Source organism: Monodelphis domestica, chromosome 5 (assembly GCF_027887165.1).
Source record: "Monodelphis domestica isolate mMonDom1 chromosome 5, mMonDom1.pri, whole genome shotgun sequence".
Taxonomy (NCBI): Eukaryota; Metazoa; Chordata; class Mammalia; order Didelphimorphia; family Didelphidae; genus Monodelphis; species Monodelphis domestica.
In genome coordinates this window covers 112,633,582-112,659,000 of record NC_077231.1, presented here as the reverse complement: position 1 = coordinate 112,659,000, position 25,419 = coordinate 112,633,582, and the positions used below count along the sequence as shown (strand labels likewise).

At 41.4% G+C, this 25,419-nt stretch overlaps 1 protein-coding gene across 1 annotated transcript in view; it reads right to left on the bottom strand.

Moving 5' to 3' along the window:
- Nucleotides 1–25,419, bottom strand: part of SLC6A13 (solute carrier family 6 member 13) — a 43,311-nt gene that overhangs the window by 12,481 nt on the left and 5,411 nt on the right. Inside the window, exons 3-8 of the mRNA XM_001366298.4 lie at nt 18,743–18,877; nt 17,963–18,103; nt 14,432–14,516; nt 13,044–13,176; nt 11,381–11,515; nt 487–590 (exon numbers count right to left, since the gene is read on the bottom strand). Of these exons, the coding sequence (XP_001366335.1) occupies nt 487–590; nt 11,381–11,515; nt 13,044–13,176; nt 14,432–14,516; nt 17,963–18,103; nt 18,743–18,877 (733 nt within the window). The remainder of the gene's footprint in view (nt 1–486; nt 591–11,380; nt 11,516–13,043; nt 13,177–14,431; nt 14,517–17,962; nt 18,104–18,742; nt 18,878–25,419) is intronic.

Genomic DNA, 25,419 nt, shown 5'->3' with positions numbered 1-25,419 from the left:
ACACAGTTCAATGGGGATATGATTGGGGTTTTGGCATTAAAAGATCACTCTATTGCAAATATGAATAATATGGAAATAGGTTTTGAACAATGATACATGTATAAACCAGTGGAATTGCTTGGCAGCTCCGGGAGGGGGGAGAGGTAAGGAATCATGAATTATATAATCATGGAAAAATATTCTTAATTATTTTTTAAATGAAATACACAAAAAAAATTAATTCTCTTTCATTATCAACTAGTTATACTTGGGCAAATGGTTCTATGAGAGTTATACATGGTCCCTACCCTCAGGAAGAAGACAACAATAATTCTAGCACAAATTAGGCAATAGTAAGAGGATAAGATAAGTGAAATAGAGAGGGCTATGAGATTAAAAGAGAAAAGGAAGCTGATTTCATTCATGAGAGGATGGAGTACAAAGGGGAGAGAGAGACATGGGTAATAAAATGACAAAAGATATCTAAAGGTTCACTTCCCACATTACCTGTAACAGTTGTTGTGGTATTTGTTGTAGCTGCCCAGGGCTGTTAGACACCCCAGACAGATGGCATAAGAGAAGAAGATCTGGGTGCCTGCGTCCATCCATACCTGCAATAAAAAAAGCCAGCAAAGCTAAACAATATCTATTCAACAAGAAATTTGGCTCTAGAACTGTACACAGAGATATTACTGAGTTTTTATACATGCAAACAAAATACTTATGGGATAAGAAACTGGAAAATGAGGGATGGGCAAACCCAGCCTGTATATGATAGGTCTTTGACTTCTGTTTCCAGAGCCAATAGGTTGGACATTGCCCAACAAAAATGCAATTGGTAGGAAACAATGATCAGAATTCCCTGGAGACTCTGGGAGGGGGAACGTAAAGACTTGGGGTATATTCTAAAGCAAAGATAAGTCTGTCCCAGAGAAATTCTCAAGTTCTAAACCATAGTCTTGAGAGTAGCTGAGAGTTTCCTTATTTCTCTCAATCTCTTATAGAAGGAATAAGAGAAAAGTTCCAAGCAGAAAGAGATAATGATGATAGGATCCTAGAATATGAAAAGATGGATATAGCTCTCTTCCTTCTTTGCAGAGGTAGAGGACTGTGGGTATGGACCATACCTATATACTGCATAGATGTATATATACTGTCAGAATCAATTAAAGTATTGGTTTTGCTGAACTTTTTTTTTAATTCTTTGTTACAAAGAATGGCTTACTTGGTAGGGCAGAGGGAAGGAGGGAAGGAAATATAAAAATAATATCATAAAATTGTGTGATATAAAAATGGCAATATTTTTTAGAATATTAGAACTGGAGGGGATTGCAATTGTTGTACCTGTCCCTTCCAACTTCTTGTCCCTGGGGAAATATTGTACCTTACCCCATCCACATTTTGTTTGACCAGGGCTAACCTGACCAACTAACTAGGGAGACTTTGAGGCAGAAACTCTGGGGATATTGTCCCCAAAATGAATTCATTTATGTAGCACTGAGAGTTGATAACTACATACTTTCTTCACAAGTGTTATTCAAGTGTTATTATCCCTTTCTTACAGATGAGGAAACCAGTCATCGTGATCATATTTACATAGTGTTTTAAGTTTGGTCATTTTTTATACCTATTGTGACATTTGAGCCTCACAACAACCCTGTGAGGTAGGTGATTATTATCCTCATTTTACAGAAGAGAAAACTGGGGCTGAGTGAAGTTAAGACGGTTTACCCAGTCACATTGCTAGAAAGTGATAGAATCAAGGATTTAAGCACAAATGTCAAACTTCAGGTACCATGTTCTATTAGACACCCCGCCTTTCCCACTTCCTAGGTATCTGCAGCATCACCATTATGATATCACCAATATCATCCACCCTTCCTTTCATATCCCCCATCCGCAAATAAGGGGAAATAATCCTCAACACAAGAGAGTCAAGGAAATGGACAAGACTGTGAATGTAAAGGGCTTTACTCTCCTTTGATTGGGGTGGGGTGGGGAGACCAGGATGCAGAGGGATGCAGGAAAGGAGGACAGGAATAACCCTCTAGATAAACACTGGGTATTATTGTTACTGTTATTATCTCAGCTGGCTGGCACAGCCTGTGCATGTTATGATTCAGCTTTAACAGCTAGAAAAACATCTCCAAGAGTGTGTAGGTCCTGAAAAACAGGACTAAGCAATCCTACAGCCTTGCAGGAGACAAGGGTCCTGTTGCTACATGGACCCTCCCCCCAAGCATTTCCTGACTTCAGAGAATTTCAGTTCTTAACCTGAATGTTTCCTTACACCATGACATCCCAGGGTTATTACTCTATTACAAAAAAACACCCCAAACCATTGACTTAAATGCTGAAGCATATCATTTGACCAATGGAGTTTATTTAAATTATCCCAGACCCTTTCCCTTACCCTGCTTTTGACATCCCTCAGGCCAGATCTGGGGCACAATCAGGTTCCCCAATAGCTCCACTCCTTTCCACTCTCCAGTATTGATTCCCAGTTCTTATCCCTTTCCCCACAAAAAAAAAAAGCTGCCCAGTCTTTGCTTTTGCTTATAACCAGTACCCTCAGGTTTCCTACCCCGTTCTCTCCCCCACACCCAACAAAATGTCCCTTAAACCCTCCTGAGTTGACTTTAAAAAGTTAATTGGGTTCTACCCAGTCTTTATTTTTGTACCATTGTAACACCTGATAAGTGGCATCAATAGGTACTCTTGGGCATCCTACTGTATTCCCATTCCTGTGGAAATGGGACAGAGCCATAAAAGGTGGTGAGATGATCATGGCTCTAGTCTACTGTGCCTTCTGCTCACCCTGAAGGTCCTTCATTGGTTCATGCGGGGTTCTCAGGGCCAGAAGTTGCTGCTAGGGAAGAGAAAGATCAAAGACTGGAGTTACAGATGGGCAAGGAGTCAGGACTGAAAAGGAGCTCGAACCAAAATGGATGTGAGTTCTACATAAGTAGGGGATTAGAGGCTACAGGAGGGAAAAGGAATGTTGACTAAGGTACAGTAAATAAAGGAAAGATTTCTAGGTGGGATGGGGCAAGAAAGGAGGTCTTGAGATTGATTTTAAAATGGAAAAGGGAAAAAAATTAGGAATGAATGGAAAAGAAATCTTGGCCATAGTGAAGCTCTCAGATAAATTTGAAATTCCCCAAAACTAATTCTGATGCTAACAGTGTAAAAAGTGGAGCAGGTAAAGTTTAAGGATAAGTAGCCTTAAAAATGCTAAAGAAGGGGGCAGCTGGATAGCTTAGTGGATTGAGAGCTAGCCCTAGAGATGGGAGGTCCTAGGTTCAAATCTGGCCTCAGACGCTTCCCAGCTGTGTGACCCTGGGCAAGTCACTTAATCCTCATTGCCTAGCCCTTAACAAGCCTGACCATATGTCTCTGGCATTGCTCTTAGAATCTTAGGTAGGGTTTCCAGGAACTCAAGACATTGCCATTCCCTCCCCATGCCTAAAAAGTTTCCTAGAAAATACCAGGGAGATTCCGTTGCCTGTCTAGAAGCAGCAGAGCTAGAGAGAGCCTCTGAATACCCCAGAGGAAGAAAGAACAAAAAAAAAAACCATGCTTGTCCATTTCCCCACACACATAAGGGTCTAAGATGAGACAAGTTGTTAGGGAACAAGAGGCCCAGGAGGACAGTCAGAGTTCAGAGTTCAAGGCTCAGGTCCAGCCCTTGTGACAAGAGGCCCCCTCACTGTGTACTTGGCAAGCTGTCAACCTTCTGCACAGCTGCCTAATGACGTGACTGCTAGGACACAGAACAGTGGTGAGAACAGGGATCAGGAAACCATGGAGCCAACTGTTCTGGGCTTCCCCCCAACACACATACACACCACCTCCCCACTTCCACCAGAGGATACTGAAGTAAAACCTTGCCAACTGGTCATCATCACCTTTAGCAGAGGTCTCCAGGGGACCTTCAAGGATAACCTTTGGTTTTAAGGAACAGAGGAGGGGAAGGCTATCTAACGGTAATAACATCATTATTAGTATTTTTATTGCTGATATTTACAAAGCACTTTACCCATGTCATTTCATTTGAGCCTCATCATCCCTCAATGAAGCTGCTACCATAAGTATTAGCAGCATTTTACAAAGAGGGAATGGAGGTCCAGAGCAAGGGACTTCTCCAGTCACATAACTCTGAGTAATAAGTCAGGATTCCATTCCAATTCTTCTGGCTCCAAAATGCAGTGATTTATTGGATTCAAAGGGCAGCTGGTTGGTATAGTGGATCAAGCACTGGGGTTGGAATCAGGAAGACTCACCTTTCTGAGTTCAAATTTGGCCTCAGACACTAGCTGAGTGATCCTGGACAAATCACTTCATCCTATTTCCTTCAGTTTCCTCATCTGTAAAATGAGCTGGAGGAAGAAATGGCAACCCACTCTAATATGTCTGCCAAGAAAACCCAAAATGGGGTCACAAAGAGTCTGACATGACTAAAACAACTCAACAACAACTAGATTCAGGAAAAATTTTTCTGGAATAAAGGTTAGAAATCCTTCAAAGAGCACAAGGTCCTAAGGTGAAGCAAGGAAACCCTGTCGCTTTTCTTTGAGCTAGTTAATCTTACTCTCAGAGCTATGTAGGACATAGTTTTTTTGTTGTTGTTGTTCAGTCGCTTTTCAGTCATGTCCAACTCCATGACCCCATTTGAAGTTTTCTTGGCAAAGATACTGGAGTGGTTTACCATTTCCTTCTCCAGCTCATTTTACAGATGAGGAACTGAGGCAAACAAGATTGAGTGACTTGACCAAGGTCACACCCCTTGAAAAGTGTCTGAGGCTGGATCTAAACTAACAAAGATTAGTTTTCCTGATTCCAACCCCACTGATCTATCCAGTGTTCAATCTTACTGCCCTACATAGTTCATAGATAATGAAAAAAATATATATATTTTGTCAACAATAACTTTACTTTCTTTTTATCAAGTCTGTCACAAGAACCACTTGCAAAGAGCAAAAAGAATTGATTTGAAGCAATCTGATGTTATGGGAAAAGCACAATGATGGAAGTCTGGACATCTGGGTGATTTGGAGTAAGTCACCCTACTTCCCCCAAGACTATGGATTCATGAAATGAGGGACATGTACTGAATCATCTCTAAGGTTCTTTTCAGTGCTAACATTCCATGATTCTAGGAGTATCCCCTTCTTCATCCTTATTTACTTTGCCAAAAAGTAGTGGGATCAACAACAAGATGACAGTGTAAGTGAACTGGAGAAGTAGAACACTGAATGACTGAGGCACCAGATTATCAGTCCCAGATAAAGAAAAGGCAAAGTTGTACCTGAGACCCTCAAATCTATTTACCTGTGTAAGAAAACTAAGCATCAACGTAACAACCTACCCAATACCCAAGACAGAATGAGTTTAGGAAGATAGCTCAGACCCCAGTGTGAAGTACTGTTCTCTAGCATAGGGGTCAGCAAGAAATTTAGCTTTGGTTACCACCAGAGATGCAGCCAGGAACCAAGAGATATGACATCTAGTCATGACCCTATCATACCTCACTTGGGGGAAGTCATTTCCATTTCCTGGACTCACTTTTCCCCAGGTGTAAGAGATAAAAGAAGATTCTCTGCAATATCCATTTCAAAAGTATATCATGAAGACAGCATGAGATGGTGGACATGAAAGTGCCTTAGGATTCATGGGCTTTGCCATTTTCCCTGCTGCCAAACCCTGAGGACTCCTGGACTTTTCTACCTACCCTGCAGCTCAACTTTCTTCTATATGTTGTCTCCCCTAATCAGAATCTAAGCTCCTTGAAAGCAAGGGTTATCTAGCTTTCGATATTTGTAATCCCAGCATTTAGCACAGCACTTGGCATTTGATATTTTAATTTTTTCCTTTGTTAGAAATTAAAAGCAATAACAAAAGGCAAAAAACACTGTTACTCCTCCACTAACATGAAAATAGTAATAATTAAGATTTTCAGAGCTTTATGTACTTTATGTACTCACTTAAGCATCACAATAACCCAGTGAGGTAAGCATTAATATGCCCACATTATGGATGAGAAAACGGAAGCTTGGAGAGGCTAAGTGAATTGCCTGTGGTTCCATAGCAAGAGACAAGATTTGAATCCAGTTCTTCTGAACTCCAAAATCAACACTGTGCAACATGCCATGCTGTCTCTGATCTTTCAGCCCAGCATGGATGTGACTCTTGAAGTCTTGCCCATCTGGATCTAGCTCTGGCCAATTCTTCTATCAATTGCAGAGGCTACAAAGGCCAGCGCAATGGCAGATTGACATTAGGAGCTTACTTCTCCTTGGCCTTCCTCTCCCCTCTCCCCAGAACCCAATCGACCTCAACCCTATATGGACAGACAGGAGAAAAGAATGGCATAACCACGTATACTTCTTGGATGAGCTGGGAGTAACCAACTGTAAGCTTTCAAATGAAATGAAGATTATCAAGCCTTACCAAAGGCTCAGTCACTACATCCTAAAATCCACTTGGCCCCACCACCAGCTCTGTTGTTATGCCTTCCAGATACCTAGGCACTAGTCAACCCACTAGTATATTCTAAGTTCCCTTGGACCTTGCCATCTATCCAACTGCTAACCTGCTGACACTTGGGACTTTTGAACCTTTCTATATACCTTGCAGATAAAGTCTTTAAAATATGTTGTCTCCCCAATTAAAGATTGAGCTTCTTAAGAGAAAGAATTGTCATTATACATATGTATGTATATATAGATATATGTGTGTGTGTGTGTCCGGGTGTCCCCAGCACTTAGCACAGTGCTCGGCACATTTAAATGTTTTTTTTCATCCTTTCTAATGATAGAATCACAAGATTTGGGGTGGAAGGAATGTTGGAGATCAACTAGTCCATTCTTCTCATGTTACAGATGAGGAAAATAAAGCCAATAAAGAGAAATAATTTGCCCAATGGCACATATCTCATACATGACAGAGTCAGGATTTGAACCCAAGACTTCTGATTTCAAATGCAGAGCATCACAAATATTGCCAAAGGAATGGTTATGAGGCAATAGACACTTTGAGTCATCACAATGAACCATTTATAAAAGCATGGGAGGGTTCTGAATTGCCTCAGTGGCAAAGATAGGCTGACAAGATCACAGATTCTTGAAGTATTGTCATTAATATTCCCTCTCCTACTTCCATCTCCTATTCTCTGAGAAGAAAGGGGGACAGAGGAGATGCCATTCTTTCTGCCTTTGTTGGTTACCTGATCTCAGCTCCCTGGTTGAGTGTTTGAAAGGGAAGATAAGAGGCTGCAAGTGCCAAACTGCCAGCTGGAAATGTCACACTCCAACGGAGATGCCAACTAGATTCAATTATGGCTCTGGTACAGGCACCCTACAAGGAGCTACTCTTTCTGCCTATTACAAAGGCTTGGCTCTGCAATAAGGTCAAACAGAGAGCACAGATTCAGCACTGAGCTGGGGCCACAGGCTGGGTGCTAGACTGGGAAAGATTACATTAAGTTTCTTAGGGAAAAATGGCCCCTCTCTACTTAAACCCTTGATCTTATCCTTCCTATCTCTACTGAGAACTTACTTCTTTGCTCTCACTTTCTTTCATCTGAAACAGTTCCCTCCAAGATTGCCAGCATTCTCCTGCTAAATCCAATGGCCTTTTTTCTTTTCTTCTCTTTCCTTTTCTTTTCTTTTCAACCCTTACCTTCCATCTTGGAATCAATACTGTGTATTGGCTCCAAGGCAGAAGAGTGGTAAGGGCTAGGCAATGGGGGTTAAGTGACTTGCCCAGGGTCACACAGCTGGTGTCTGAGGCAAGATTTGAACCCAGGACCTCCCATCTCTAGGCCTGACTCTCAATCCACTGAGCTACCCAGCTGCTCCTGTAATGATCTTTTTTCAGTACTCATCATTCTTCAGCTCTCTCCAGCTTCTGTTGCTATTGATTACTCCATTCTCCTAAGCAGTCTTCCTTGGGGTTTCATGACTTTGCTGTCTCATTATTCTCCTCCTACCTGTCTGGCTATTCTTTCTCAGTCTCCTTTCCTAGATCATCATCTTACTACTCTCAGCATAACCCAGGTCTTTGTCCTGGATGTTTTTCTCTTCTGTCCATATTCTTTCAAAGATCTCATCAGATCCCATAGATTCAATTATCATCCCTATGCAGATGACTTTCACATCCCTACATCCAGCTCTCAACTCTCTCCAGAACTCTGATCCCATATCATCAACTGCCTTCTGGCCTCTTGACTATCCCATGGGCATCTCAAACTGAATGTGTCTCATCATCAAACAGAATATCATTTTCTCACTTTTTCTATCAAGGACCTCACCAAGCCAAGCCTGAAAACTTCTAGTCATCTTTGACTCCACTCTCTTCTTCATTCCACATATTCAGTTGGTTGTCAAGTTCTGGTGATTCAGTCCTCAAACATTTCTCACATCCATTCACTTCTCTACAGTCACAAAGCCAGAACCCTAGCTAGTTAGCTAATGAGGAGGAGGAAAAGGAAGAAGAAGAGGAAGTGAATATTAGTTAGCATTAATGTGGCATTTCAAGGTTTGCAAAGCACTTTATAAAATATTATCTCATTTTATCCTCACACTAACTCTGGAAGGTAGGTGCTAGTAGGCAGGCAGAGACTGAATAATTTGCCCAGATTCACACACCTAGTAAGTATCTGAGACAAGATTTGAATTTGGGTCTTCCCTGTCTCCAAGTTTAACTACTACTATACCTCCTAGTTGCCACTAATTCGTGCTTTCGTCACCTCTTCCTTGGACTATTTATTACCACAATTTCCAAATTGGTCTCTGACTCAAGTCTCTCCCCTTGCCAATTCATCCCTCACAAATTGCTATTCCTCTAGCCCAAAACTGACTATATCGATTCCTTACATAAAATCTCTAGGATAAAACATAGTCTCTTCTATCTGGCACTTAAAGACCTGTACAATAGGTCTCCAACCTCTCTTTCTAGACATTGGACATTACTATCCTTCATGGATTCTCCTTTCTAGTCCATTTGGACTAATTGCTGTTTTCTTGAATGTGGCATTCTAACGCCTATTTTTATGCCTTTGCATGTGTTGTCTCCCATGTCTAGAATGCTTTCCTTCCTCACTTCTGCCCAGTAGAATTCCTGATTTCCTTCAAAAAACACCTCAGGAACCACAAGTCAATGGGTCTTTTCTGATCGCCACACACACCCTCCATTTTTAGTCATCTCTACCACTACTTCTTATTTTGTATCTCTACTTCAATATCAGCATCTCTATCTCAATAATTCCAAATTGGAACTCATTTTATCCTTTAAACTTGTTTTTCCATTTTTTCTATTTCTTTTGAAGCCACTACCATCCTTCTAGTCACCGATGTTTACAATGTTCAGGTCATCCTTGACTCCCCCTATTTGACCAGATGCCAAGAATTATCAGTTTAACCATCCCAATATATCTTGTCCTCTCCTCTCTGCCCATTCTACTTCAAGCTCTTCCCACTTCTCCTTTGTCAGTAGTCTCTTCATTAGTATCCCTGTTTCTATGATCTGTAATCCATTTTCCACATGGTTACCAAAGGAGTCTTCCTACAGCACAAGTTTTAATAATGCCACACCCTCCTGAAAAATTTTCAGTGGTTCCCTATTACTTCTGGGATGAAATCTTCCTCATGAGAATTACCTGACACTTTCAGCTTCCACAATCTCTCTCTTACCTTTCTAGACTTTATCAATAGTTCTCCCTTTCACCAAATGAGCCTACTAGTCATTCCCCAAATTTATCATTCCATTTCCTCTTTTCCTACATCTACACAGGCTGTCCAGCATCCCAAGAATGCATTCTTCTTCATCCTCACCTCTTTCTTCCTTCAAATCTCAGCTCAGATGCCAAGTCCTAGACATGACCTTTCCTAATTTTCTCAAATATTAGTGCACCCTCCCTATTCAAAGTAAATTGCTATTTCATCAGGGTCTGGTTTTGTCTTTTGTCTTTTGCATGCTCAATGCTTAGCACAATCTCATAATTTTCCTTGAAATGCCATGACTCTAGGGCAGCTGGGTAGCTCAGTGGATTGAGAGCCAGGCCTAGAGATGGGAGATCCTAGGTTTAAATCTACCCTCAGACACTTCCCAGCTGTATGACCCTGGGCAAGTCACTTAATCCCCATTGCCTAGCCCTTACCACTCTTCTGCCTTGGAACCAATACTCAGTATCGATTCGAAGAATGAAGTTAAGGGTTTAAAAAAAATTCCATGACTCCCCAACGCCTTCTTTTTGCTATTCTCAAGGTACTTGGATGGTCCATATTCATTGCATAGCACACAGTGAATTGGGAAGTTGCTGAGATGTGGGTAGCAGTAGAAAAGGATAAGTAAGAGTGATTCCCTGTGACAATAAATTCTTCAGTAGTGTCCACTGAGCAACTACTCTCTCTTCATGGGCATAATAACTGTATGAGATATAGTGAGCATTACAAAGTGTCAGCTATAGCCCCCACTTACCCAATCAAACTCAAAAACACTAAAGTCATAAATCAGGTCCATGAGCCCTTTCTCTGCCTTCCCAAGGAAACTAAGGAGGCAAGAAAAGGGGGACAAGATAGCAGTCTGCAAACAACTAAAAGCTGGGGGTAGAGAATGACTTCTATGTTTCACCACTTCCCTTCAGGCCATCTGCTTTATAAATACCCCAACCTCACATCTAAACAGCAGATAAAATCCATAACCCAAGAAGAGAAAAGTGAAATGAGACAGCCAGAGATCTAAAGCAAACCCTTGCTCAACCCCCTCCTGCCTGGACCCTTTCATCTCCTCTGGAGGTACCTTGTTCACTATGGTTGCCTTCCCTCTGTCCCTCTCTGCATCCTGCAGAGAAAAAGACAGGAGTGAATGGTATTTATTACAGAATAAAACATCTTCTGCCAGAGAGAACCAAAAGCAGGCTCTAATTTGGGGGAGGGGTCATAAGAGCTGAAATTGCCAGTCTAAGGGGAAAGTGGCTGAGAGTGGGGCCCAGCAGGAAGGGGAAGATGAGGAGAGCAAGACCCCTGGGATATAGGAATGGGTCAAATGGACAAAAGGAAATGGCTCAGGAGAAAGGAAAAAGGGTGGAGATATCAAATCAAAAGAGAAAAATGGCGTAAGGGGAAAGGAAAAAGAAACAGTTATCAAAGAACAAAGTCATGGTTTCCAAGGCATTTATAGAACCAATGTGAATCCAAGCTTCAAGGCTCGGTGGCAGCTATGAATCAGGAAAGGGACAATCCCAGATACCACTTCCTGGGCAATTTAAGACTCAAGAAAGTAACTGGAAAGTAATCCCTAGGAACAGGTACACATCCTTTGGATAGCCCCAAATGGGCATGAAGATTCCTGCACTGAAGGCCCTCATGCTACATCATTTCCCCTATCTACTGTTCCTTACCTGGGGATCCCAGAGACGGGTAAGATCTGGGTACAGGTAGAACTGGATGCCCTGGGCAGCACCAGGCAGAGACACTCCTCGGATTAACAGGACCACCAGCATGAGGTATGGAAATGTGGCTGTGAAGTATACCACCTAGAAAAACAGGAGGCATCAGTTTGGGGGAGTTATATGAGGAGGTTTTCAAGCAAAGTCATTCAGAAAGGTTTTAAGCAAAGGAGTGAGGAAATAGAAGGTAGGACATTTAGGAATAAGGGGCAAAAGAATCTGCCCCATGGAAAAGGTCAAAGAAGTTCCCTCTTCAGCTGTTCCCTTGTCGCATGCCTCACAGCTGCTCAGTTCAATCTTTCCTCCTCTCTTCTGATACCTTTCCTCCACATTTTCCTCCCTTCCTAGAAAGGACTCAGTAAGCCACCGAGCTATACTCTATATTCTCCTCTCCACCTCCATTCATTGATCCTTTGTTTTTTTCAAAATGTGTTGTTTTGCTAGACAACATTGAGTACACAAAGACATAACTCAAGACTGTAAGCAAGGCTACCTTCCAAACTCCTCTAAATCCTGATGTAACTGGAATTATTAATGTTACTCCCTTCCTCTGCAGCAAATGTTCAAGCACTTTGTTAGGGAAAAGATACATCTGGGTCCCCTAAATGGAAAATATCTCATAGATTCCAATACCTATTGATAACCTCACTCATTCTGGAATAGACAGTTCCCTTCGATTTTCCAGTTGGTTTCCAAAAGGTCAGGGGGCTAGTTAATGATCTCTATTGGGGATTTTACAAAGAAAAGTTCTATGACATAGAGGGCATCCTCAGAGAATGGAAAGTCTGCTAGACTTGGAATGAGGAGGACATGGAGTGGAATTCTGACCTCACCACCACCATCCGTCTTGTGATCTTAGTTAAGCACTTTGGCTTCTCTAAATCTTAGTTTATCCATCCATAATATGGGGATAATAACACTTCCCTCCTTAGAATTATTGTGTCAACTGAGATAATGTACATAAAGTGCTCTGTAAACCTTAAAGTTGACTGTTACAATTAAGGAGAGGGGATTTGTATAAAGGTGTACAAAGCATGTTTACATAGCCAGTGTGATATGTTCTCAAGTCATTTGCAAGTTAGAGTTCCTTTGTAGGCTCTCCTTTTTAACTATTTTTCCCCCAATTCTCCTAATTCTCAATGACCTTATTTTCTTCTACCAAAAGTATGGAGCACAGAGTAGAGAGCCATCAAATTCAGAGGAAGGAAGAGAGCAAGGATTAAAAAAATAATGGGAAATGGGCTGTAGCCTCTATACCAGGAGTTCTTTTTTTTTAATTAAAAATTTTTATTTAATTAATTTAGAGTATTTTTCCATGGCTTATTCTTTCTTGTATCGTGGACCCTCTTTGGCAGTCAGACGAAGTCTATGAACCCCTTCTTAATAACGTTTTTAAATAACTGAAAGAAATCTGAAATTTCATTTCGAGATTAGTAAATATAAAGATGGCAACTTTCTTTCCCATCCAAATAATTGGATGCCTGGAAATCTGTCTGTGGGCTCCAGGTTAAGAACCCATACTCCAAACTCTAGCCTGATGAACACGTTGGCCCCAACCCTCAGGATGACGAGGAATCCTAAAGTTTAAGAGTATAGAAGCACTTCAGCTCCTTACTTTGCCTGTGGACTTGACTCCTTTCCAAATGCAGAAGTAGCATATAATCCAGGCAAGCAGGAGGCACAGGGCCAGCTCCCAGCGCAGGCTCCCCAGGTGCTGGATCCCTTCAGAGATTTTCAGGACCCGCCTCCTATGGAGAGAAAAGTTGAACCTGGCTCCAGTTCTGGATGACCCACAAAGTTTTGCAGACCCCATCCTCAGAAGAACAGCTCAATTACATGAACTCTCTCCTTCCCTGGGATTCATCACAGAGGTCACCAGCTGTGGTCCCTGAGGCATCCACAGGGGTCTCCTTGGACCAGATGAAAGGCAGGGGACTGGGAGGTCAAGAGGGACAAAGGCAAACTTTGTCATAGGCTAGGTCCGGGGGAGGGCTGGGCAGAGAAGGAGGCTGTTATTGCCTTGAGCCAGGAAGAAAGCTCTAAAGCCCCATTTCCAACCCTGTATTAGGATGCTCTGAAGGCACCCCTCCTCACCTCCAACTCTTGGAATCCCTAACTTCCTTCAAAGCTCATGTGCCCCACATGAGGCCATTCCTGATCCCTCCAGCAGCCAGTACATGGAAACTACTTTATTTTTAATATATTTATGTTTGTACTTGTTTCCAACACACACACACACACACACACACACACACACACACACACACACACACACAGAGTTTCACAGATCTAAAGCTAACAGGGACCTCGGAGGCCAATTAGTCCAAACCCTTATTTTACAGATGAGGGAACTGAAGCCCAAAGATATAAAGTGACTTGCCCAAGGTCACACAAAGAGTAGGCTTCAGAAGATGATGCTTTCCCCACTACACCACACTAATGAAATGTGAGTTCCTTGGGATCAAAAAATGGTTCTTTTTGGTGTATTCCCAAAGCCTAGCACAATGTCAGGCACATAGCAGGAGCTTAATAAATGCTTCTTGAAGTCCAGCTAAGTAGCACAGTAGATGGAGCACCTAAGAAACGCTGAGCTAAGGGACACAGCCCTGTGACCCTTGTCAACCATAATGGGAACAAGCTAACCAAAAATTAAAGAGGAATTATTCTTTCACTGTTGACATCATGAGACAGCTAGGTGACTCAGGGTATAGAGTGCTGAGTCTGGAGTCACAAAGGCGAGTCTTCCCAAGTCCAAATCTGGCCTCAGACACAGTGTAGCTGTTTGGTTCTGGGCAAGTCACTTGATCCTACTTGCTTCAGTTTCCTCATTTGTAAAGTGGTCTAGAGAAGGAAATGGAAAATCACCCCAGGATCTTTGACAAGAAAATCCCAAAAGGGGTCCCAAAGAGTGGAACAAGACAGAAACAACTGAACAACAACAATTGACACCACGATTATGTCCCCCCATATCCCTCTCTCCAACAGGACCAAGGTTTCACTTACTCCCAAAACTCAATGACAGGGGAGGTGGCATTCTCAGCTGTCACATTCAGGGAGCCATTGGTCCTCTGAAACTCCACACAGTGTTCTGCTCAAGAAATATGTAGGAAGAAAAAGGAAGCATTAGGCAGGTACTAGGCAAAACTAGAAAGATTGATGGGAGAATTAGAGAAGCTGGACTACGGGGTGGGGGGCAGACAGAGCTAATAAGTACAGAAACTTCAAGCTAAAGTTGTGCCCACATTCCCCCCCTGCCATCCCTAAAGCACTTATCCTCTGTAGACATATACAAGCAGTTTCATGGTAGCCATGGAGGTGGCAGCTGCTTCACACTTAAAAATGTTCAGACATAATTAAGAAAAATATTCCCTTGCTTCAGACTAAAAAAATCTGACCTTATGAGGTCAGCCTTAGAAGTGTGTGAATAATCTGATAAAGTGCACATAGAAAAATATGAATTTCCCACTCAACCATGGGTGGTCGCATGATGCTAAGAATGCCAATTTCCCAAAAAGAATGAATAGATTATTATTTATTAATAAATAGTTTTTATTTCATTAATAAAGATAAATCTCTAGCTATGGAATTCTCAATAGAACCAGATAAACAGAGAGTGACCCACTTTAGAGTCTTCTGGAAGAGTCATTTTTGTGGGTTGTTTTGTTTTTGTTTTTGTTTTTCAGTTAAAAAGGACTCAGACTTTTCATTTGTCTTAAAGTTCCCAATCAGTCCAGAAGTACACAGATCTGAATCAGAATCTTCCCACCATCAACACATGTCCCATAAACCTTCCTAGTGAGAAACTATAAATAAACTCACCAATAAGTCTATCAAAGCAATAAGCATTTATTTAGTGCCTACTATGTGCCAGGCAGTAGGCTTATAGTACAACAATGTTACTGAGATTACATGAAATAGCTGCCATGGATGACTCCAATGCCTATGTTAGCATCCACATAAAAAAATAGAAATTGTTGGACTACTCCAAATTAGAAAACCAAATAGAAATTATTTTGTCTGTTGGCTTTAGGAGGTAAGTACCCCCCTCAATATTATAAACTTTGTCCGCTTCCTTCTGAATATACCAGGGTTGGGAGAGGGAGGAGAATTATAGATATGATCAAGATGAAAATAGCAGTCTGAATGATTTCATCACTGCTCAACAGCTGGAGCTGAGAGGTCCGGTCAATGATTTCAAGATCTGTGCTAAATATTATATTTTTACTATATTATTATTATCTAAATTCAAACCCAGTCTCAGACAGTTGACATCTAGTATCTAGTATCTTGGCAAAGATACTGGAGTGGTTTGCCATTCCTTCTCCAGATCATTTTACAGATGAGGAAACTGAGGCAAACAGGGTGGCATGATTGCCCAGGGTCATAAAGCTACTAAGTGTCTAAGGACAGTTTTGAACTCTGGTCTACCTGACTCCAAGCCTGATGCTCTATCCACTGCTCCACCTAGCTACCCTCCCAAAAGATTAGAAAGAAACAAAAATAAAGTAAAAAATTGTATTTTACATACAAACAACCAAATAGAAGAATATCCCAAAATTTGACCCTTTCCTCACTTCTCAGTGATTCCCTAGGCAGATTTTTTGGAGTTACCTGGGGTTTTCTTCTCACAGCAAAGAGTTAGACTATCACAATGGAAAATAAGTCCTCTGGCACAACACAAATAATAATAACCATTTCTTGCTATGCAGCACAGTACAGTTTACAAAGGACTCTGGCTCTCCTTATCTCATTTAATCACCATGGCAACCCTATGAGGTAGACAGGTTAAGGTATTATCCCCTGGGGTTTTGTGTGTGTATGTGAGTGATCTTGGGGAATGAGGAAACTGAGGCCCAAAGAGATTAGGGGAATTGCTTAAGGTTTTTGTAGCTAGGTCATGGACTGAGACCTGGAAGGCACTTTAGAGGCCATCTAGTCCAGCCTCCTCATTTTAAGGAAGCCCAGATGGTTGTAAAGATCAGAGGTGAGATTTGAACCAGGTCCTCAGACTCTGCAGCTGATGTTCTCTCTACTATATCATACTGACTCCTTTGAAAGGCAAAGGAGGGCAGCTAGGTGGCTCAATGGATTGAGAGCAAACAAAGATGGAAGGTCCTGAGTTCAAATATGGCCTCAAACACTTACTAGCTGTGTGACCCAGAGCAAGTCACTTAACCCCCACTGCCTAGCCCTTACCGCTCTTCTGCCTTGGAACCAATACAGAATATTGATTCTGAGATGGCAGGTAAAGGTTAAAAAAAAAAAGGATAGGATCTTGTCTTTAAAACTCTTGGTTAAATGCTTTTCCCCAACATACTCCCCCATCTCCCTGAAACTATCTGCCCAGTACTGGGTACTGTGTCATATATGGCTGGTAAAAAAAAAAAAAAGACTTTTTTGCCTAACATTGGTGACTGGGTACCCTTGGACAACAGAATCTTAGAGCTAGGCAGGATGGAACAGATTATCTCATGCAACTCACGTAAAAATCTGTCCTACAAAGTACCCACCTAATGGGGAATGACTAACCAAATTGCAGTATGTGAATATAATGGAATATTACTATGCCCAGAAGAAATGACAAAATGGATCATTTCAAAGGGAACCAGGAAGACCTCTGAACTAATACAAAATGAAATAAGCATACGAAGTAGAATCGTTTCTGTGATGACGATGCCATTATATAGAAAAACAAAACTTTAGAAGATTTTAGGACTCTGATCAATGCAAAGATAAACCAGGAGCCCAGAGGCCTGTAGGATGGAACAAGCCATTCACCTCCTGCCAGAGAAGTGATTTACTTCAAATGCAGACTGAGGCATACATTTTTAGACAGGGCCAATGGAAGAATTTTCCTCGCCCAATAGAATATTTGTTATGAGAGAGTTATTTCTTTAATTATTCAGTAGAGGAGCAGTGAGAGGGAGAGATGATAAATGCTTGCAAAAATAAATAAATATTGGGGCAACTAGATGGCACAGTGAATAGGACATCAGGCTTGGCAATGAGAAGACCTAGTTTCAAATCTAGCCTCAGCCACTTTCTAGATGTCCCTGGACAAGTCACTTAACCTCATTTGCCTAGCCCTTGCTTGCCCTTGGGTCTTGAGTTGTTACTAAGACACAAAAGTAAGGATTTAAAAAATAAATAGAAATAAATATTTTTAAAGGTCCTCCCCATCCCACATAAATGGCTTAAACAGCTCTAGCAATAGAAAAATGCATTACTTCCTGAGGCAGCCCATTGCACTTAGTTATAGTTCTAATTGTTGGCATTATTTTCCTTATTTTAACCCAAAACCCTCCACTCTGCAACCCCCAGGAGACCAGACAAAACAAATCTAATCCCCTTTGTGTACAACAGCCCTCCACAAATGTCTGAACACAGCAATATGGTTCTCTGCCCTTCCAGCCACCAGTGGTCCCCTGCCTTCTCCACTCTCACCAAACTAAGCATCCCTAGTTCCCAACAGTTCGTCATTTGAGAAAGGAGAAAGAGGATCATAGATGATCTGTATATGAGAGACAGCATTACCAGTGTTCCACTCGTGGTCACAGCTGCCCCAGGGAAGGTCAATGGTGAAGGAGCTGAAGAGATAGAAGAATGCCCAGGCCAGAACAATGATGTAGTAGAAGTTGAGGAGGATGACAATCACCTGGGAGGCATAACCAATGCCTGGAGAGCAGAGCAGAGAAGACAGAATAGACCTCAAAGGGACCTTAGAGGTCATCCAATTCACCCCCACCTTCATGTGACTTGTCTAAAGCAAGAAGTGGCCAAGGGAAGAGTCAAATCCAATTGTCTTTCTACTTGGCCTTGGGATGGACACCAGGAGCATAGGAGGACTCTTTTCCCCAGCCCTCCCATTCCTGTTCCAGCCTCTAAGATTGATCCCCTTGTTCTTTTGGTTCATAAGCATGAGTTTTGCTTCATTGTTTTCACCACGGCATATCTCTCCAGCTGTTCTTATCACTAAGATCTTCCCTAAAATCCACCAAATCAGTTATTGTCAGCATTTATAAGTTACAATGTCTTATAAACCCAGTCCATACAGGTTTGCCCATAATTCAAATGCTAAACAGACTAAATGGCACAGTTCCCCTATTTCTTCCTTTACTCCTGTGTTCCTTATGTCTACTTTCTTGCCCTGCTGTCAAGCAGAGTCAGACCCATTTACAAAATCAACTGGCTGAGTTGTAGATGGAAATATTCACCCTTTCTCCACCTTGACATTCTTTCTAAACATCCCAATTTCTCAGATCAGCTTTATAATCACTAATGCTCACACCCTGGAGTTGGACTCTAGGTACTTACCCTCAAAGATGGGGCAGATCTTTCTCCAGGCTGTGACGCCCCCCTGGCTGGTATACTGACCCAGTGCTGTCTCCAGGAGGAAAACAGGAATGCCACAGGTGAAGAGGAAGATGAGGTAGGGTATGAAAAAGGCACCTGCAAGGGATGGGTTGAGGAAAGCATTCATCTCATACCTTGCACTATCTCCAGTCTATTCATTACCCTCCCCCATCCCCATACCTCACACTGCTCTGAGCTCCCATTTGCGACCTCTGGACCATTTTCCATGGTGATCTTTCCTCCCACATCTCCCAACCCCCAATGACCTCTCTGCAACCCAGGAGAGGCAAAAGACAGTCATCCCTCAGTGGGAATGGGAGTTAATTTTTACATCGCTCTAACATGTTGGGGAACTGGCATCATTGGGGAGAACTGAAGACCCTGTCGATCCAGTGGCTTTTTCACTGAAAAAAGTCATTCTGCACCTCCTAAGGTTTTTTTCTCTAGCAAATACTAACCTGTCGCCTAAATCAATGCATCAAATAAGTGAAAGCTAGAGTAAATTTAGCATAGCCTACACTTTGTACCCCTTCCAAGGACTGCTGCTGCACTAGGTGGCTGGAATCCCAATCCCTTTTGGCCATTCTTTTCATGAACATTGGATGTGACAAATATCCTGAGACTAGAAACAATTATTTTTCTACCTGCTGGCATGGAGGGGTGGTTTGAGAAGGGGGAGAGAGGGTTGGTAAAGTAAAAAGAGAAGACTGTGCTCCCAGTATCTTACCACCCAGTAAAATCTTTCCCAACATAACACTTTTCTTTAGTATTTCTGCTACTACCACACCAGGGAATGAGACCACAAAGGAGAGGCAAGTCACCATCCCCCACAGAATCTGGTCCATACATTTATTTTTTAAAAAACCTTTGCCTCCTGCCCTAGTATTGATTCTAAGACAAAAGAGCTAGGCAGTTGGGTTAAGTGACTTGCCCAGGGTCACACAGCTAAAAATTGTCTGAGACAAAATTTGAACTCAGGTCCCCTCAACTCTAAGCCTACAGCTCTATCTACTGTGCTACATAGCTACCCCGTAGTCCATATACTATTAAGATGTAACAATATACTCAATAGAGAATCAGCCTCAAAATCAGGAAGACTTGGTTTGAAGTTCTACCTCTGACACATATTTTGTAACACTGGGCAAGTCATTTAACCTCCCAAGGCTTCCATAACCTTTCCTGTCTTTTCCAATCTTTTTACTCATTACTAAGTGCTAAGGTACTCTTAGATATAGTAACATCAGCTACCTTCTGTTCATTGAACTAGTTACTCCATCTTCTGACTCCCAGCATTTTCATTTATTGTCATCCATACCTGGGATGCTCTTCCTTCTCATCTCTGCCTCCACGTTTCCATGGTTTCCTGTAGATTTCGATTCAAATTCCCACCATCTGCAATAACTTTTCCTGATCCCCTTAATGCTAGTGCCTCCCCTCTATTGGTTATCTCCAATTTTCCCTGTATCTATCTTGTTTGTATATAGCTATCTCCATGTTGTCTTTCCCATCACACTATGAGTTCCCTGAGAATAGGAAGTCTTTTACCTTTCTTTGTATCTCTAGCCTTAATAATAGCCTCACTAAATAAAATGCTTGTTGGTTGATTTACTGCTATTACATATCAAGAAGTCTCTGACCTGAATTGGTGAAAGGAGTTTCCTAACCTGGGAGTTCCCTAAGCCTTCAAAATCACAGATTCAACTTTCTATTAGGGAAGAAGAGAAATTTAGCCCAAGATCATGTGTTCTCTAAGACCACAAGCACTAAGGGTCAAAGTCCCAAAAAGATAGAGTTCTATAGTTTTTACTTTGCTCTAAATCTCTAACTCATACTCTGCATCCCTAATGAGGACTCTGGGAGGAAGAACTCCTGCTTTTTGTTTTTCCAAAGATTAAGAAACAAAAAGTACTTTCAATTAAGTGCAATATGTCCACAAATCAATCAAAGCCAGGATGATGGGGCAGAATGGGGAGAGATGCAGAGAGGAAAACAAGTGCCCCAAAATGCCAATCAGCCTTGCTGGATAAGGTCAACCACATTGTCCTGGGCCTTCAAACAGTTTGAGGTAGGGAAAGAATTACTGGCCCCATCCAGTCCCTTCCCTTCTCCTGTTCTTCCATTCTAGACTCTTTTCCAAAGAAGTCAGGACAATATTTAACCTCACAGTCCTGCTCTGCTCCCTCTTTCTTAGCTTCTTGAAAGAGCTGCCCAACAGTGTGATGGAAAGGCCAAAGTCTAAATCTGCTGGGTAGAGCAAGGCAATCAGTGAGAAGAAATGACCAAGCTAGAGTAGAGACCAATAGGTGCGGAAGCACCTGTCCTTCTTTTTCCTGAAGTTCCCTGCCTTTCAAACACTTCAGGCAGAAGTTGTCTGGATAATCCCTAAAAGCAAGTGGAGTTGGACCCAGGGATGGAGGTGAGGTTCCCACTCACACCTTACTTCCACCACACACATTACACCAAACATCTTTCCTCTCAACCTAAAATTTCAAGCAGTCTTTCCTAGGTAGAAGGACATACACACATATAAAAAAGCAATGGATTGGGGTGGGGGGCAGCTTAGGTAGCTCAGTGGATTGAGAGCCTGGCCCAGAGATGGGAGGTTCTGGGTTCAAATCTGGAATTGGGCACTCTTAGTTGTGTGACCCTGGTCAAGTCCTCCCATTGCCTAGTTCATAGCACTCTTCTGCCTTAGAACCAATATACAATATTGATTCTAAATTCTAAGATGAAAGATAAGAATTTTTCAAAAAAAGAAGAAAAAGCAATGGACTTGGGGATTTAGGGATCAGAATTTGAATCCCATCCCTGATATTTAATTGCTAGACAACTTCAGGCAAGCCACAATCCCAATGTGTTTCAATTTCCTAATCTGTCAAAGGGATATAAAAATATTGGCACCAGTTACACCTCACAGGATTGTTATGAAGAAAGCACAACTTTGTAATCTTCTAAGCATGAGCTATTATTATTTCTAGCCTAATCAGTCATTCCTCTCCAGGATTCTCCTTTCCCCTTACAAGTGATTTCAAGGTCCTAAGATCATTTGAGTCTCATTCTTTTTCCTCTTTGGGAATAGGAGTCAGAGAAGAAGATGGAAAATAGTTCTACCAAGGGGAGAAAAGTAGAAAAATACATTTTAATTCCTGGAGCCACCCTGTTTGCTCTCAACTATGCACACAAAAGCTAAAGGTTCTGTATACAGATAATTTTGTTTTCTTTAGTTGAGCATGCAAAAAGCTTAGCATCAGTATCAGTTATCAGTAACCATTTCATCAGGGTAGGGGTTTGGGATAGAGCACAGGGGCATAGATATGGACAGTAACTTGAGTATAACTAAAAAATAAACCGGAAAACTGATGATGCACAGCCCCATGGCCATATAAACACATATAAACACAGTTGGGATTTGAAGTCTAGTATTTGAATAGTGGTTTTTGAAGTTTTCCAGTTCCCTGATAGCTCCTCCATCCAAATACTTACCACTTTACTGCCAAGAAAAAACATTTTTAAAGTCTATAACTCATCTTTTTCTCTTAGCATAGCAGCAAATCTTTAAGTCCTGGGAGATCAAAAAAGGTTAGAGAAGGAGACATAGCCCTTTCATGTATAAGAGAGTTTGAGAACTCTAGAGTACCAGTTTCTGTGATTCTTGAGAATATTTCTATAGTATTCCCAGGAGACACAAAAAGACCAAAAGGAAACAAAAGGCAATCAAGAAAGCTCATGCACTCCACTGCTTATCAATCATCTAACAATGCAACATTTTTTCTCATACACAAGCAACCCTCTTTCTAGGAAAAAGACCTGGATGATCATAGGAGGAAGAATGGATCTGTATACTTCCCATAGTACCATGTATACCACACAATCCCTCCTCTTCCTAGGAGAGCTTGATATACTTGGATGTGAGAAGGAAATCAGTTGGCCAGGGTATAAAAGACAGACAAACAAGTAGGTTAAACCAAGTTCTTTAAGACCAGTAGGCCATCCCCCCAAATGAGAAAGCCATTATCCTTGCTTGCCTATTATTCAAAGTCTTTTAAGAATAAATCTCAGCAAAGACCTCCATTTTTTATCAGTCCATCATCAGATCAACCTTTTTATCTGGAGGCTAAGGAACTTCAGCAAGAAATTTCTGGAGATAGGGTTAAAGACCATTTCCCCGGAGGCTCAGGATAGTCTTTACTCCTAAATCCTACTTTTCCAAATGTGTCCCCATGTTTCTACCCCATGATCCGAAGGATTTTCTAACTTGGGTCAAAATTCTCCAAGGAAGCAGGTTCATTCCATGCTGTCCTCCCCTTTCTTCATCCGCTTCCTAGGCCAAAATTGCCCAATTCCAAGGAGGCTTGAGGAAATCGGCTTCACCTCCTAATCCTCTTTCCTCCAATGTGAGGGACTAAGAGGGTTATTCAATCTCAAAGGCTGTATCCTGAGCCCCAATTAAATCCTCCAGACTCCCTGTACAATTTTGGCAGCTGAGATGCTTAGGCCAGGTTCCCCCTTACAAAGCCATTATAGTCCTCTGAGTATAGGGAGCAACATGGCAGAAGATGTCTTCTCAGGGAAAAAAAAACAACTGGGAAAATACCTAAGACCCTGAGGCCATTTTCCAAGAATAGAGGCTTCTGTCTACCTCTAAACCATTTGCAAAAGGATCAGTCAGCCAAAAGGCATTGGAAAAAAATACCTAATTTCGTCAGAGGCTGACCCCATCCTGCACCTGTATTCATAATCTCTCTTACCCATCTTGTCTCCTCTCTATACATCTTTCACACCTTCAGTCTTACTAGATTTGGAGGTGGGATACATACCATATAGTAGTTCTAGCTACAATCTACTTCTAAATCTATAAGAAAGAAAAACGCAACAGGCTTTGTCAATCCAGCCTGGCAGCTCTGCCAGGCTCTAAGTATCCCCAAATGGCATTTGAGCCCCTCTGTCCTCCTGAATTTCATCTATCACTTCTTCCTATCCCATATCCAAGCCTTCCCCAGACATTTTTAACCTAGGGAGGTCCCACCAGCCTTCCTTTGGATTCTTCCGCTCTTAGCCTCTACATGGTGACTTGTGAATTTGCATAGCCTATTAAGCATGCTAGGCAACCAGGGTGTCCTTGTATCTCCTTTAGGGTTCTTTGAGCTAGGGAATCACGTGAAAATGAGCAGCAGGAGTCAAAATGAGCTGTCTTGGAACCCCTTTTCATTATTCCAGATTTCTAGAAGAGTTGAGAAGGAGAACAGAAAGGTGGAGAGCTTTTAACCAAACTTTGGACAGGGGAGATGATAAAAGACAAAACAGACCACTTGGATTATGTATAATTTAGGTTATTGCACAATCTAAATCAATGGAGATTGAAGATGAGTTGTCAAGTGGAGAAAGGATTTATATCAAACATCAAGAAAAACCTGGTATTCAAGATACATATAGAACTGACATTAACAGATAAAAGCAAAATCCTTTCACCAATACGTAAATGATCTGAACAGCTTTCCAAAGGATTATAGACTCTAAGTAACCATTTGAAAACGTGCTCCAAATGACTAATAATATGAGAAATGCACACTGAAACAACTCTGAGGTTTCCCATCACAGTCTATAAACTGAAAAAGATAAAACAAAAATAGGAATAGTTAATGTCGGGAGTATGGAGAAGAGGGAAAATAATATTGTTTTGGTGGAGTTGTGCATTAGTACAACTACTCTGGTTATCAATTAAGAATGTTGCAAGAAATATGACTAGATTGTCCATTTACTCCTTGACCAAGAGATTCCACTGGTTGACATATATACGTAAAGAGGTCAAAGATAAAAAGAAAGGTACACATCAATATATTTGCAGCATTGTTTTTTTGTATTAGCAAACTCCTTGAAACATATTTGATATTCATTAATTAGGAAAGAGCTAAATAAATGTGTTATATGAATGCTGTAAAATATTACAATGCTATAAGAAACTGAATATGAAGAATACAGGGAAATATTAGAAGACACATGACCTGAAAAGAGTCAGAACAAGGAGAACAATATACACAACTATAATAATGGAAAGAAAAAATAAAACTAATTATGATCAAAGTTGGTTCTGAATGGGAAAGGAAAAATACACCTTCCTCCCTTCTCTGTATAAAAGACAGAGACTATGAGTATGGAATGTTACATTCCCGGTGTGTGTTAGTTTTACTTAACTACTTTCTCCCCCCCCCTTTGTTTTTATTCTTTGTTACAAATTATGACTTACTAAGAAGAAGGGAAGGAAAACATGAGGACATGAAGGTGATCTGAAAACAAAATATCTAAATCAAAACATTTTAAAATAAGTGCATTGAATTAACTTTTTAAAAATCTATGCTGTGGGCAGCTAGGTAAGTCCTGGATTCAAAACTAGCCTCATACACTTCCTAGCTGTGTGACCCTTGGCAAGTCACTTAATCCCAATTACCTAGTTCTTCTGCCTTGGGACTGACATTTGTACCAATTCTAAGACAGAAGGTGAAAATTGTTTTTTTTTAAACTATTCTAGGAATCATCTCATACTTCAAAGATAGTAAACTGGGAGTAGCCAAATGCTGGTAGGGCTATAGAAAGACATACTAAATACTAAAAGGCATACTAATGGATTGTTGGTGGAATTG